This window comes from Cygnus olor, chromosome 3, assembly GCF_009769625.2.
Source record: "Cygnus olor isolate bCygOlo1 chromosome 3, bCygOlo1.pri.v2, whole genome shotgun sequence".
Taxonomy (NCBI): domain Eukaryota; kingdom Metazoa; phylum Chordata; class Aves; order Anseriformes; family Anatidae; genus Cygnus; species Cygnus olor.
In genome coordinates, this window is record NC_049171.1 from 101395266 (window position 1) to 101410896 (window position 15631).

General features: G+C 34.5%; 1 protein-coding gene across 1 annotated transcript in view; it reads left to right on the plus strand.

Moving 5' to 3' along the window:
* USH2A (usherin) overlaps positions 1-15631 on the plus strand; it is a 420079-nt gene that overhangs the window by 100669 nt on the left and 303779 nt on the right. Inside the window, 5 exon segments of the mRNA XM_040551919.1 lie at positions 2009-2167; positions 5206-5700; positions 7406-7669; positions 9173-9330; positions 10625-10769. Coding sequence (XP_040407853.1) covers positions 2009-2167; positions 5206-5700; positions 7406-7669; positions 9173-9330; positions 10625-10769 — 1221 coding nt within the window.

Here is a 15631-nt window from a genome sequence, read left to right on the forward strand (position 1 = left end):
ATAAACAATTCTGAAATACAATACTCTGCTTACACATCTAAAATGTAAAACAGCAAATATGGGAATAATATGTGATAGTGAGAGACTACTCACCAGAAAATAAAGGTTATGCCAGTCAATTAGTTTGATTGCTCTGGTATTGTATGCATGTATTATATGGAGGAAACCTTCCAAAAATGTCAGGAATTTAGGATTCTTAAACTTGACTGCTTTAGACTCTTTAACATATATTCACTTCCTAACTCAGCTGAACTCAAAAACTCTAGATTGGCAGCAAAACAACGTATGCTTTCTAATTGGAGATGAAGATGATGAAGATTGTGTCCTGTTCAATGCAATGGATTCTAGAAATATTTTCTGCTACTTCTTGGCTGAGAGACTGCAGAAGGAAAAGGGTTTTTCATTATCTTATTCTAAGTAAAGAGCTTCAATTCATATTTTACGTATATATTAAAAACCCATCTGTAATGACACCCGCTGATGTTGGCGTAATTCTCTACATCTATCCCTTGTGTGAATTGAGGTCCTCGTGTCATTTCCCATTTGTAACTTCACTCTTTGCTTCTTATCTCCTGTTAGTTTGGCTGAACAGATTTTGATAATTATCTTTTGGTGATTTGTGTACATTAAGCAAATATCCACACAACAGAGATGATGATCATTTATAAATAGAAGGAGAAAAAAAATAACAAAAAGTTATGTTTCTAATGTTTGTATTTTTCTATACTGCTAAATATAAGGGAGAAAAGAATGGTTTTGTATCTAGTACATGGTAGCTTGCTCCATGTATTGATTTCTGTACTTCCCCCTCTATTCTTACTCTGGGCAAAATGTTGTCCTGTAGATCCCTTGTTTTTCCTTCCCTTGGCAAAGAGGGTAGGGAAATAGCACAGTCTGACTTTGAGTCATCCTATAGCAATTACTAGCTGCCAAAGGAGACCAGAGTTGTCCAGTGCTAATGCATGGTATAGGGAGGGTCAGAGAGTAATGCACACACCGAGTATAGTATAACACTCGGAGTGGGGATCTCATAGCAGGATATGGACTCATGCTCTGACTTAAATAACATAAATGTATTTATGTGCACATATACATATGTATGGATACATATGTATCTATGAATATACATTTTTTTTCCTGTGTGATAGCCATATCTTATAAAGAACCATGATCATACATTTAAATTACAAAAGGGACATAGGAGAAACTTTGACCAATCTTTCTAATAGTGAGAGACTTTTGGCCAGTGAACTTCAGGCTTGTTTTTGTCTTTACAGATAGTAGTGCAATTAAGTAACGTTTGTTCTGAAGTTAATGGAGGTGATAGCAGAGTAATATTTTGGTAAATAAGAATATCAAGCCTATTTCTTAAAATGTTAAGATGCCTCACTCTCATTGATTTAAATTTCATTGGAAACAAATAGAAGTGAATTGCCTAAATAACCTTCACAATCTGCCCCTTTGTTTTATGTCATTTAATTAGATAGGCTTATTGTAACACTTCAGTAAAATGTGTAGTTAGTTAGTCTTTCCATTTCTATTTTATTAGAGGAAGTTTATGCCTGGCCTATGCTAAAATTGAATGAATCTTCTGAAAAAAAAAAAAAATTATAATTGAACTATAGACTTCAGTAATGCAACCAGATAAATACGTTCCCTTTTTATAGAGGTCTTGAAATACATTTGGATTAAAAAAAAAAAAAAGGCAGAAATGTGTGTTTGGAAAATTGTGGTGTATTTGCTTTAATTTTGGGGGGCAGGAATTTAGGGCAGGAATTAATTTGTCATTTTTTTTAATGTGTACATTTGTTTCATGTACTTGAATAACAAGCTTTCTTGGAGAGCGTTTGGATGGATCAGTTCCATTTATGAATGTCTTGCCTGAGTGATTGTACGTTTACATACAGCTTTTCTTTGAAGAAAAAATACCTTTTTCTTTACATTTTTATTTGTGTAATTATTGATTACCTTCATTATTAAATACTATGGTTTTGTATATGTGTTTTAGCTCCATTACAGCAACCGCCTCCTACGGGAGAAGTTCTCAATTCCTCTGTTATCAGTCTTTCATGGAGTTCTCCTGACTCTCCAAATTCTAACCGGCTTACTTATCTGCTGTATAGGGATGAGGCTGAAATTTATGCAGTTGAAGACTATTACCCCTATAGTAAGTGTTTATAAAATAATCAAAGTTTTTGTGTGCATGTGTAAATGTATTGTGTATATATTTCTGTAATTTTTCTTAATTATTTCTGCCTTCTGTCATTATCATCCTTTGTGATTTTGAACACTTTATTTTCCTTTAGTGGGTCATTGATCTGTTATTAATGTTTCTTGAAAGAAATTAACACCCTGGACAAAAATCAGCAAAGTGAAACACACAAAATGGCTGATAATTTTTTACTTTTGAATCTAAAACACCTTACTAAAAGCATTCCCTGCAAAAATACACAGGCTACAAAATCTAAGAAACGCACTTCTAAAATCCTGGATAAAGAATTAGGGTGAATGGAATAGACCATAAAGTGCTTAAACATTTTTTTTTTTTTTTATCCTCCTGGTTTTAAACTGTTAACAGATTAGGAAAGCTTTTTATGGTCTAACTTTTAGCACCTTCTGTTAAGCTATCAGCGTAGCTCCTGGTTTGCCTTTTGCAGCACTACTTTCTTGATGTTGAGGCTTGCAAAGGGATCCTCAGAAGGCAGTCCTCGAGGATTTGGCACTCTGTCCTGGATGGAAAGGCTGTTTTGTGCTAATATTGATCCTCTTATCAAAGAAAAGGAGATTTGCATTCTGATTTTACATATATACATACACAAGTATTTTTTAAAAGGACAGATATGGTTTAATAGCCCTAAACTTAGATTTCTCTTCTAGCAGCTTCTTTGCTGCATTTTCATACCAAAGAAGCTTCAATATTTTGCAGAAGTGAAGTCTTTCTAATTGTTGGTATGTACCCTGGAGTTTGTGTGGAAGACTTATTCAGTAGAAGGACAGATCATATGGTTTATCTATTTTTTTATTTTATTTTATTTAATGTTCTGGTGCATTCTGCTTTGTTACAATTGATTACTATATGTGGCTTATGCTTGAATGGGATACTCTGCACTACGTACTGTGAAGAAAGATATGCAACCCATGCATGGGATTAAGTGACTGAGAGGAGAGAAAGAAAAATTACAATAAAAAAAAATGTAGAGCGAATAGAAAATATGCTAATTCCTTATTTGTTTTAAAAGTCTAAATTTAGTAAAAATATTATTTCAAAAGTAACACTGTTATATATGTTGTCTTAAATTTGTGCTCTGTAATGCAATAAACTCAGAGTGTATTGTTAAGGATGTTATTTCATGACTCCACTTACATACTTTAAGGAGAGTGAAAAAATCTGAATGTATTTAGCTGGATAATGAGACTATCATGTTTCTATTTAATAAAACTTTGAATTTATGAAAACAGAGACTTGGTTTAAAAAGGCATTTTTGACGTTTTCTGACAAAAAAATCTAATTTCTAAAAATTAAATTAATTCTAAAAAATTTAATTCATTTCTAATTAATGATGTGAAATCATCTGCTGGCCTTTGAATGCCAAAAATACTTTTTTAATGCCATCAGAACTTTGTTTTATTTTAAGAAAAATTAGTTTATTACTTTTTTCTCAGTGTAGTGTAGAATTTATAATGCTTATGATATATCCTGTGAATGCAACAGAATAATGAATGTTACCTTATGACTAAATGAGAGTTTTATCAAAACAATGAACTTTCCAAGGAAAAAATAAGAATAATCCTCTAAATTGTACTGGAGATCTGGCTGATACTATTGCAAAATGCCCAATTAAAACACTGTTTTGCTAACTGCTCTCAGAAACCAGAGGCTCAGTAGATACCAGTCTGTCTTAAGGCTAAAGTGAAATACTTGCTCTAAAATGTGGGGGGAAAATAGCAAGGGTAGTTAAGATTCTAACTCCAAATCACACAGGTTCTAGCTTTATTTTTGTTTTTTAATTTGTTTATTTTTATCTAGCCTATATTCCTACTGAAGTAAAACTTATCATCTAGTTATCAGTTGTTCATTGGCACTGAAAAAACTTGCCGGTTTCAATCCAATGTCTCGTAATGCACACAGATATTGCAAAAACCACTGCTGCTGCTGACAGAGCCATTTTGGAACCTTGGCTAAAGTACCAGGGTTTAAAAGACTAGAAGATGAGATTACCCAGTCCCTTTACTGCTGAACTCCATTGACAAGTTTGTGATCATTGTGTGTAGTTGAAGTGCTTTAAGCAATTACTGGGCTGCTGCTTTTGTACTACAATGCCAAAGACTGAATATCTAGCAATACAGATTATTCTGTGGTGGTCTTTAAGTTGTACTTAGGGCTGTCTTGCTTGTGCAGGTGTACAGAGAGGACTTAGAAATAGATGCGTCCTCTCCGTTTGCTTTGAAGAAGTTTTAAGAGTATCCATGCTCTAGCATATAATATACTGTTCACTGTTTCTTAAACCAAAACTATATATGATATTAGTTGTATATAAATTCATATTGTGCCATGGCTGGACATAGGCTAAGATGCATAGCTGCTTCTAGGATATACCCGAGAGGTATTCATGGTCATGGTTGCTAAAAAGCTATCTAAAGTAATGGAAAGTGAGAGGTGAGGAAGGTAAATACAGGCATCAGACCTTTTTAATAAGTATTTGTTTCATTCTTCATCCAAGATCAAGTGCTTTACAAATGAACTATTAAGCACTATTTTAGAAGTGAGGACATGAACACATAGAAAGGTCAAAGATTTGGTTTTATTCTATGAAATAAATGAAAAAAAGAGGTGTGAAAATTCATAGATTTTTTTTCTATATCAGCTCCACTAATATTGATGCTGATTTACATTTGAAATCATTATTTCCAAGCAAAGGATGAATAATAAGATAATTGTACTAATCTTGTTCATGATGAAAGCAGGAACTAGGAGGAATTTAGTGGAAAATCTGTTTCTTTGGTGTTGCCAATGTGCATTGGGAGATTTAAAAAAATAATAAAAATTGAGAAGTTACGATAATGATGATGATCTCAAGCAGAGCATGTAAACATGCATAAATATCTTACATATTGAGCTTGTTGGAAGGACCTTAAGTATACAAAGTCAGATTTTTAAAAAATGTGTTAGACTGATAAAATTTTCTTCTCACCTGTTTGTTTTAGGTATTCAGACCTTCATCGATACCACCTTATCTCCATATACCTTCTATTCTTACTACATCCAAGCCAGCAACATTCATGGTTCTACTAGAAGTGCCTCAGTGACATACAAAACAAAGTCTGGGACACCTACAGGAAGTTTGAATTTAGCTCCAGTCTTTCCTGTTAGTCACCACTCTGTTTTACTTTACTGGACAGCCCCATCAAATGACTCTGGGCCCATCGAGAAATACATTTTGACATGTACTGGCTTGGTTGATCTTCAGCCTTGTGGCCAGTATGAAGGCTTAAAAACTTCAGCAATTATTTGGAATCTCATGCCATTTACAAAGTATGTTTTTTCTGTGCAAGCTTGTACTTCTGGAGGTTGCTTAAAGGGCCAGCCAGTGACAGTAATTACTGCACAAGCTCCTCCAGAAGGGCTGCTCCCACCGGTGATAAAAACCTTCAGCTCTACAGAACTGTCTGTGGAATGGTCACCACCTGAGAAACCAAATGGTAGGACATGCATTTATTTTCATAAATCAAAGATTTTGCAAAGAAAAATCAGTATTTTTCTCCAATTTGGTTAGAATATCCTTAGCTGTGGGACATAAACTGAGAATAAAGTAAGGAATCATCTGAATTTGCCTGACACCACTAAATGTAGTGTTGGAGTCTGTTTTGTTATTTTGGAGTCCAGAACACTGATGTGCTGGATTCAGGATTTAGCCCTTAGGTTCAGGATTTAGTCCTTAGTGGCATCTGCTGCATCAAAAAATCACATTTATAATTAAACATTTACAGTAAAATTAATTTTTTCCTAATTTGCCAAATAGGCTAGTTCAGACAGATGTGGTGATATTGCTGTATAAAGCATAAATAAGCAGGCAATAGTTATGAAAAGAATCTAAAAATTAACAGATAAATCCGTTTTTAAAACCATTCGTCATGTGTTGTAACTAATTCCATTACCAGTGTAACTTTGTTAGGGATTACGCTATTGCCAAGAGTTGCTGGTCTAACTTGCCTAATAATATTTTAGGTTTTTGAATCTGAGAACACAGCTGTTGTAGGATACTTTTGTGATGCCACAAATTTTACTGGTAAACAGTTTCTCTCTTGATATACATGCCATTGAGCTTTGTGATAAGCACTAATATTTGTGCATTCTAAACCAAGCCTTTTTATCTCTTCACAAAATGAGCCTATTTCTCCGTTCCCAAAATGAGCAGGTGTGTATTGGGAGCTTAGCGTTCTCTATGAACGTCTTTGCTAGCTATTACCAGGTGAGACAGGATGAACGCCTGCACGAGAATGCCTCTAAGTTTTTAGAAGTGCCGTTCCTATAATACAGGCCATGAAAATGGCTGTCAATACTTGTGCCTCAATGTGTAGCATATATTGTTCATGGTTTCCTTCATAACAATTACTTGTGTGTAATTGCCAGTACAACAGGAAGTTTTATGCAATCCTCTTAAATTTCATTTCTGGTTACATTTTCTGGAGTTTGCAAATGACAAACGAGAAGTTTTTAGAAGTTTGTCTTTAGGAGAAGTTTTTTCTCCTAAGCTGCCTCTCTGTTTCAGTGCATGATTACAGCCCCAAATATATGCATTATATGATAATTAACTTTATCTTCTGTCTTCAATGTGTCTCATCTCTTTTATTTTGGAAATCTCTAGTCAGCACTCTTGCACTCTGTTTGTGGAGCTAAACTGTTTCCGCGATCATGTCTCTCTTCATACTGCAATGGTGAAGCCATTTTTGTTTCCAAAGTGCTGAGACCTTTCCATGTGCATAATAGGTTTACTCTGATGGACTCTCTCTCTCACACACAGATCTATGTATGTACACACTATCCAGTAGTTGTTTCTGAAATATTAGTATTTAATTCTCACTCAAAAAAAAGTCCCCTATCCATTGTGTAATAAATAAATAAATAAATTTGAAAATGTCCCTTTGGTTCAGGTGTTTGTTATCAAATCCCAAAATTGTATGGAGGTGAAAATAAACAGTGTAATGCAAGAAATGGCAAAATGAGTATTTGGTTGATAACTACACAGATTAGTAAACTTCTTATGCTATATTTTTTATGATGTTGACAGATTGTTAGGATTTTAAATGTACTGTTGTTTTGGTGTTAGTAATTTAGCAGTATTCCAGAAATAGCTTAAATGCAATAAATTTTCTGACCTTTTTTTTTTTTTTCCTCTCCCTCTAGGTATAATTATAAGATATGAACTTTACATGAGAAAATCATTTGGGAACTTTCTTACTCCTGAAATTCGTGTTTTCCAAAGCAGTGGATGGCTCAGCCCTCAACCAGTTCTGGAGTCTGCTAATGAAAATGCCTTGGCTCCACCGTGGACCAGTACCACAGTCACTAATCTTGAGCCATTCACAGAATATGAATTTTATGTGCTAGCAGTAAACATGGCAGGTAGCACATCTTCAGACTGGATATCAGGACGAACAGCAGAGGCTGGTAAATAGTGGTTTAAATTTGTTCATTGAAAATTAAAGGATAAAATAAATTAGAATATATTCTTAAAGGTTTTTTTTTATTATTATTAAAATGTGTTCAGTAGTAATTCAAACAGGGAAAAAATCTTGGTTTTTACTAAATAAAACAAAGGTCATTTTATCTCATAACCTAGCATGTTCAGCCAAAATATTTTCTTCAACATAATATCATATTGCTAAAGAAAGAAATCTGTCACTTAAAAATTTCAAGACTACAAGATGTAAAATCTGCCAAGAAGTGTTTGAACTCTCTACTGTTTTCCCAGTTGTTATTTATATGCCCTTTAAAGGGAGAAAAAAAATAAAAATAAATAAAATTGGTTTAATCACAAATATATTAACAGTTGGTGTGAATAGGAATGTTGTCAAAGAAGGTACAGGAAAGAGGTTCAAGTGAGTTCTCCTGAAATGAGGCTTTGATAATTTAGAAAGGTGGTGGGTTTTTAATTTTTATTTATTTTTTTCCAGAACTTAAAATGGTCACTTTTTTAGGAGTATAGCATTTGAAACTTTTCATATGGTTTTATACAGGCCAACTATCATAATATGAACCATTTCTTTTTGAGAAATTTTAAGAATTAGATCACAACAGCTCTTATGACCCCACCGATCAAATTTTCAAAAAAGCTTTCCATTTGACATATTATTCTGAAACAACAGATACTTATTTCAATGCTTACACCAGAAATGTATGGTTTTTAGTCTGATACAGCCTCTGTTTTGCAACTAAACATCTCAGTTACATCAATGACGCTTTTGTTTGCTAAAAGCTTGAAAATCATAGCCTGAACCTGAAAACCTGCTGGCTAAAATAATTCCTTTTTCAAAATGAGTCTTTGTGCTTATCTGTTCTTAAATACTGTATGTTATAAAAGTGTTAAATTGTATTTGGAAAGAGGTCCATTAGTGTGGTTGTTTGTACGTAACAGAAGTGCTGTATCCCATTATTACAGAGTAATCAGGTGGGGATTTAACCGTGGTGCAAACAATCCTTTTACAGATTTAGCTATGGAAGACAAGGGAACTGTTTTGTTAGAAGTGAGAGACATGTTAATTTCAAACTGGCCTAGCAAACAAAATTGCTTTTAAGATGCTGAAGTATTGAACACTTTTTGCTTTTATCAGTTTTTTCCCAGGTTGCATGAAGTTTTTCTTCAAGAATTTTTCATTTGTATGTATTTTCTACCTGCTGCAGAGTTTAAGACTTTATTGTCAATTAGGATTTCTTTTAAGACATGGGCAGAGTTTTGTTCTCCATTCATGGACAGAGTAGAAAACAAGAGAATGATGTACTTTTTATGCACTATCAAAATAATGAGCAAATTCCAGTTAGGCTTGAAAACATAGTTAAAAAAGAATCAAATTGGAAAAGACTGCCTGAAATGGTGTTTTAAAAACACTGTGTGAAATGTGGCATTATAATTTGGGTAATTTTATATATGTTTTTGTATTAATTTGATTTCAGCCCCAGTGTTCATGCCAGCTCCTTCAGTATTCCCTCTTTCACCATATTCCCTCAATGTGTCATGGGAAAAACCTGAAGATAATTTATCAAGAGGAGAAGTGATGGGATACAGCATCAGTTTGATGACTGAGCAAAGGTTCTTGACACCGTATTCCCAGGTAGTATTTTTACAATAAGTTTTTCCTAAATTGTAATAGGAAAATTTATAAAGGCTGATGTCCTTCTTGATGTTGTAGTGAATTATTTGACTGATTTTCTGTATATTTCCTGATCTAAGTTTTTCACTCATCACTTCATCTTGACTGTTCTGTAATGTTTATACATTACTTTTAGGTTTAAAGTTTTATTCCTGAGAAGACTTGTTTTCAGTGGTGGGTGAGATTCAAAATAGGGAGGAATCAGATTGATCAACAACATTTAAATTGCCTTGATCTTTGCATGGTCTGATTCTGTGTTATTGTTGTATTTGCTGATATGCTTAAAGGCATGTTGTTTGGAGGAATTTACACCTGCATTAAAAAGATAATTGTCTGGACTCCTGGATAACGGACAAGTCTTTGGATTGGGGAAACCTAAAATAGCAGAAAAATTACTTTATAATATCTAAACGTGATTTTTAAATACAGTTGTAATTTTTGAATGACTGGGTTTGGCAAACAAATACCATGGTAGTAATAGTAATCTAAAACCTTAGGAATGGGCAAAGAGTTATCATATACAATCAGAGTGTAGGAGTGGATCTGATGCTCTGATGCTGTATTTCTCACTTCACAATTGAATTTTGACTTTCAGTGGTACCACAGATGGGCCTCAACTTGTTTGTCTATATAATGGGAATAACACTGATTACCTACCTCCTGTAGCTGTTGTAACAATATATATTTGTTTGTGAATTGCTTCTGGTCAAAGGCTTGTGAGATTTTTCATTTAAATAACCATCTAATAAAGAAGTTATAGAAAAGATAACATCTTCCCCTCTATCTAACTGATAGCTTGAAATAACATTAACATGAAACAAATTCAAATGTCTGTAGGTGTTAGTTATTCCCATTCCTTCTAATGCCTCCTAATCACGTCATTCATTCAGTGGTGGTCAGATTTCACCACTTAATAGTGTCATCCTCGTCATCTGGGTTGTAGCTGCGCAGTTAGTAGTGATAACTGCACCACCACACAGTTTTATGAGGCAATAACTTTGTTTCCTCATTTATCCACTCAGGAACTGGCTTATTACCTCATAAAACAGTGTGATGGAAGTGTTTTCATTTAAATCCTAGCTTGTTGAGATTCTCCAAAATAATCCTCTCTCTCAATTGGTCCTTGCAAGCTTTTCCACATCTAAATGAAGGAATCTGCAAATTCAGAGACAAGTTTCTTATTAGTGAATATGTCATTGATTAATAGGAAGGAAAATATTATTAACCAACTTTTATATTTCAATCTGCTTTGCAGGTTTTGCATATAGCTGAGGCTCATGAGCTTTCCTATGTAGCAACAGGGTTAAAACCATACAGGACATACAACTTTACTATTACTCTCTGCAATCAAATCGGTTGTGTTACCAGTGATCCAGGAATGGGGCAAACCTTGGCAGCTGGTAAGGAAACAATCTGTATTAAAGTGCAAAGCTAACACACAGTTTACTAATGAATGTCATTAAGATGATCATAGTTTGATGCACAGTGACAGGGATAGGTGTTGTATTAATACAATGTGACTTGCTTAATTATTATTTGTTTATCTTGACAGATTAAAAACAAAACATTTTCAGCGAACGTTTAAGTTACATTATTACATTATGGCAACAAGATTCGTGTTCTGCTCTCTCAGTTGCAAGTTATGAATGTCTCTATATATTTGTTCACATTTATTTAAGCTGTAACTGTTCATAAGTGTTGCTGAGCCCATTCCTTCATTTATGATGCTAAGTTGTTCATTTATTGTTCATTTTTTTAGTGTGTGTCACATTTACATAACAGAGCATGCAAAGTGTAAGTACTATGTAATGCCTTGCTTAACCCCTGAAGGGAGAGTTGCACGGTTTTTATGCATGACTAACATAGGTACACAGTATATTTGTGTGTCTAAATTGGAGGTGAGATCCACGCTTTGCGTCTGTTCTTTTGAAAATGTTTATTTAACCCCTGAGATTTAAGATATTTTGTAGATGTGTGCTTAAACTTCCCTAAGAAAATGATAATTAAGAAGCTGTATATTTGTGTCTGTACACCTTAATAAATTTTCAGTTTGAGCTAATTTCAACCACATGTCAAGGATTTCAAAGATACTAACTTTCTACAAATTTAGAATAAAATAAGCATTGATACAGAACAGAGACGGAGGAAGCCTGCATTTACTTTGAAGAAAAGACTGGTATGAAATCACTTCTTAGACATCCAAGGATCAAGAGGGTTTTGAGACAGAAATTGTTATGAAAATCAGCTTCACAAGTCTTTTCATGCAATGAGGTAGTTAGTATCGATCTTTACTACTATAAGTATAAGCTCAAAATGCATGGTACTTGACATACCTGCAGACTACTTAATATTGTAGTTTTCTTTTGTATAGCCGTTTAAAACAGATTCATTACTTTCACAATATTAACATTTTCAGTTAGTAATTAGTGTTGTTATATGGATGTTGTGATGATGATCTTTGAAATTACCTCTCTTATGTAATTTGGTCTCCCATAGGAAAAAAAAAATCTGAAAATTTCTGATATGCAGAATGTTTTCATTTGCTCCCTGGGCTGTATTTGAGTTGCCTGAATTCCATCAAAGCTCCTCTGCGTAATCAGTGAAGAGATATAGGAGCTTCCAGACAAGGAATAAGGAGTTACCCAGAGCCAGTAAATAGCTAGGTTTATACACGTGAACTGAAGTGGAATTTAAGCTATTGAGATAACACCTCTAGTATGCCCTGTGTTCTTGATCCATTTATTTAATTGCGTTTCCTTTTGTTCTCAAGAGGAGATGCCTCTTGACGTGTTCCTTGATTCACCATTTAGCTTTGTGTTTCTGTGGGTAAAGACTGCTCTGTCTCTTTTCTCTCTTCCTGAATTGCTGGTGTCAAAATTTGTTTCTTCATACTGCAGCCTTATAAAATTTCAAGCTGACCATCAGAGTCTTGTACTTGTATGAGTATGACTCATACAAAATTTCAAGCTGGCCATCAGAGTCTTGTACTTGTATGAGTATGACTTTATCCATTGCACATAGCCATGCAAGGAACAGAGTTCCAGTCTGTGCTGATAACCGTGGAAACAAATGTGACTTAAATGGCACACCTTATTACTACAAACGATCCAACTTTGCATTTATGCATTTATTAAAAGAATCAGAAACAATAGCTTAGTTATGCTTGACAGCTTGTTTATGACTATCTACTCCCTGGTTGTGTTAACGTTTAGAGACCTATCACATTAAAGAAGACCGGAGAATACAGAATAGAATAACAAACACATCCTAATTTTTTAGCTATTTTGCAGCATAGCCTTTTCCTGCTTACCTTTGTAGGCCTTGAAAGCAGAGTCTTGTAGTGGGTTCCTTTTGTCTTTTTAAAACATGTTAAAGGAATGTCTTAAATTTTAACAAATTTAAAAGTAAAACACTTAAATTATACATGCCATTTCATCTTTCATCATTTGCATTTTTCATTTCTGGAGAAAATTAGTTAATAATCTCCAGGTTTTTGTGTGCATGTTCCATTTTGGGAAGCATAGTGAAACTGTTTTCACAGAAAATTTAAAAGAGACACTACTTATGTGATGACTGTAGAACAGAGCATGTTCAAAACTTGGAACAAACTTGGAACAAAGTTAGGAGAAGCCAGTCCCATCATTTGTAAAAATAGATGATCGAATCTTGGTCCATTAATATCCTTTGGTGTCACTAAATGATGCAAAATGAAATTAAAATTGCCTTTCTAGGACTGTTGAGGAGCTCTGTTTCGTGAAGGAATGTCTCCCTGGCACACAGACAGTCTCCCTGGCTGCGCGCCACTCCCCCTCCATGCCCTGGCACGGGGAGCTTTTTGGAGGAAGTCTCGACTGAAATGTGCTCCAGCATAATGGTCCCCTCGCATCTTAACAATCCAGGAGCCTTGAATTGTGTTCCAAGTTGGGCTACAGGTTATACTTAATTATACTAATTTTTCTCTGATGTTGAGGAGGAGAATGGAAAACCGTCTCTAACCCTTCCATGTGTGGAGTATTCTGATTTATTATATGGAGCATTTATATCACTGGGTGCCTTGAGTGCCTCACTTGGCTGTAATTTTGACATGTCCAAGTGAGGTATATTAGCAAGGGGCTTGCTTTTAGAACTGTCAATGCCTAGAAGTTTCAAGTACTTCTTAAGCTTTGTTCATATCCATTAGGTTAATTTGAAGACGAGCTATGCAAAAAGACAGCCTTCAAAATCTAGCATTATTCTTTTTCTCTGGCAACATAGCACGTGATAAAAATGATGGCAGAAACAATGGCATTAAATCATTATTTTTGCTCAGCATTTTTGTTTCTAGAGGTTTTGAGAGAGGACAGAAGACAAAAGAGACTTCTGCAGTCTGGAGCAGAATGTAAGGCTAAGACTGAAGAGAGCGGAAGCATCAACAAAAGTATGCTGATTTTTCAGTGAAAAGTCTTTTTGAGTAAAATTGGTTATGTTTGATTCTAGATTATTTTAACAAGTAGATCCCTTCTAATCTGATGCAATATAGGTGTTTGTACCAGGTTTATCTCGTGAGTAGCTTTGCAGGAGGAGGATGAAAGAAACCTAATATCAGCCATTCATCCCTGTGTCTGTCAGACTGACAAAAAATCTCCTCCTCACCGATATGGTCACCCACAGTATTTGTAAAAGATGGTAAGAGATGACATTTGAGTCTGAAGTGTGAGGAGAGGGAGAGAATAAGCAAACAAAACAGAATTCATAAGAAACAAATTATTTTATAATAAAGCTGAGTGGAAGATGTCACAAATGCATATGAAATTAGGAAAAGGAATGGGAATGAAGTGTGATGAATAAAAGAACTTGCATGGGTATACCTGATTCATGACAAGCTCCCAAGATGGTAAAGAGTGTTGGAAGGTCAGTGTTGCATGGTAGTGCAGTATTAGGATGAAAGATCAAAGCAAGTATGTCAAGATAATGGAAGAAAAGAATTAACCTGTCCCTGTTACTCAAAGAGAAGGTGACTGGACAGAAATAGAACCTCTTTTTGGTATGTCCAAGTATGAACACACAAATAGTTGGCTTTTAAAACCTCAAATCATACTTGTATTTTCTTGATCAGTCTTTTAAATGTTAAATTAAGAGATGCACATTCCACAGTTTGTGCATTATTTTAAATACTCTTTATGTACTGCAGTATTTTGCAGATACTATTGAAAGCCTTGGCTGATACATAAGAAAGAGGTTATTTCTAATACTTTGTTGGTAAATTTGGAATCTTATTTGAGCTTCATTTTTATATTTGCTACCATGAGAATGTCAAGTCGAAATACGTATATATAACTGAAAGCAGTACTAGACTGCAATTATACATTTTTCATCTTAACACCTAGAGACAAATTTTACTTTGTTCCTTTCTCCAAGTTCTTAGTTCATATTCCTGTTTATTTTTGAGAATGGCATTCAGCCTGTTCTTATCAGATCCTAGGGTATTCTTTTATTTTCAAAAGCACTTTTTGCTCTCTGCTTTTATCTCATGTAAGATTCTGAGCTGGTACCTTGAAATCAAAAGAACTACACCAGCTGGGTAGTAGTAGAAGACCTGGTTGCTTAAAAATGATTTTTTTGACAATGTGCTTGTGTTAAGTTAATAATTACATGCATTAGTCTTTGCAGCATTTACCAACACAAAAGATGAATATTTTCCAAATTTTTCAGTCAGGCAGAGAAACACCTTTTTATTCCCATCAATTTATGCTGTTTCAACAGGATGGAATTAGCCATGTGACTGCTTGGACTAGTAGAATTGCTTATCCTACCCTTCTCAGTATCAGTCAAAGTGTGCCTTAAACAATCTATACAGCTATGTTTCATTAACCACTGTGTGACTGAGCTTATTTCTTGTAATTAAGTTCGTCTTTCCTTTGCCCTTCAGTTTTGTTTTTTTTTCCAACTTCATTTAAAAAGCCTTTTTTTTTTTTTTTTTAAGAGACACCAAAGTATGGCTTTGTGATTCCTACCATTTACCCCAGCACATTGTATTAGTGATCCTTTGCTTTTGATGGCAATTACAGGGTTCAGAAGCTAATTTGTAGAAGATATTCTTCCAGCACCAGCTGCATCTGGCTTCTTGGCAGACTTCTCAAGCAGTTGTATTGGTGGCTTTGGAGTTGCCTCTGGGTTTGCTGGGGTAATGATGCTGATGGGCTTTCTGGGCTGTCTTACACTCCTTGATGTCGTTTTCTTTTTGATTACCCTTTAATCTGAGTAATTTGTCCATTTTTTCCAT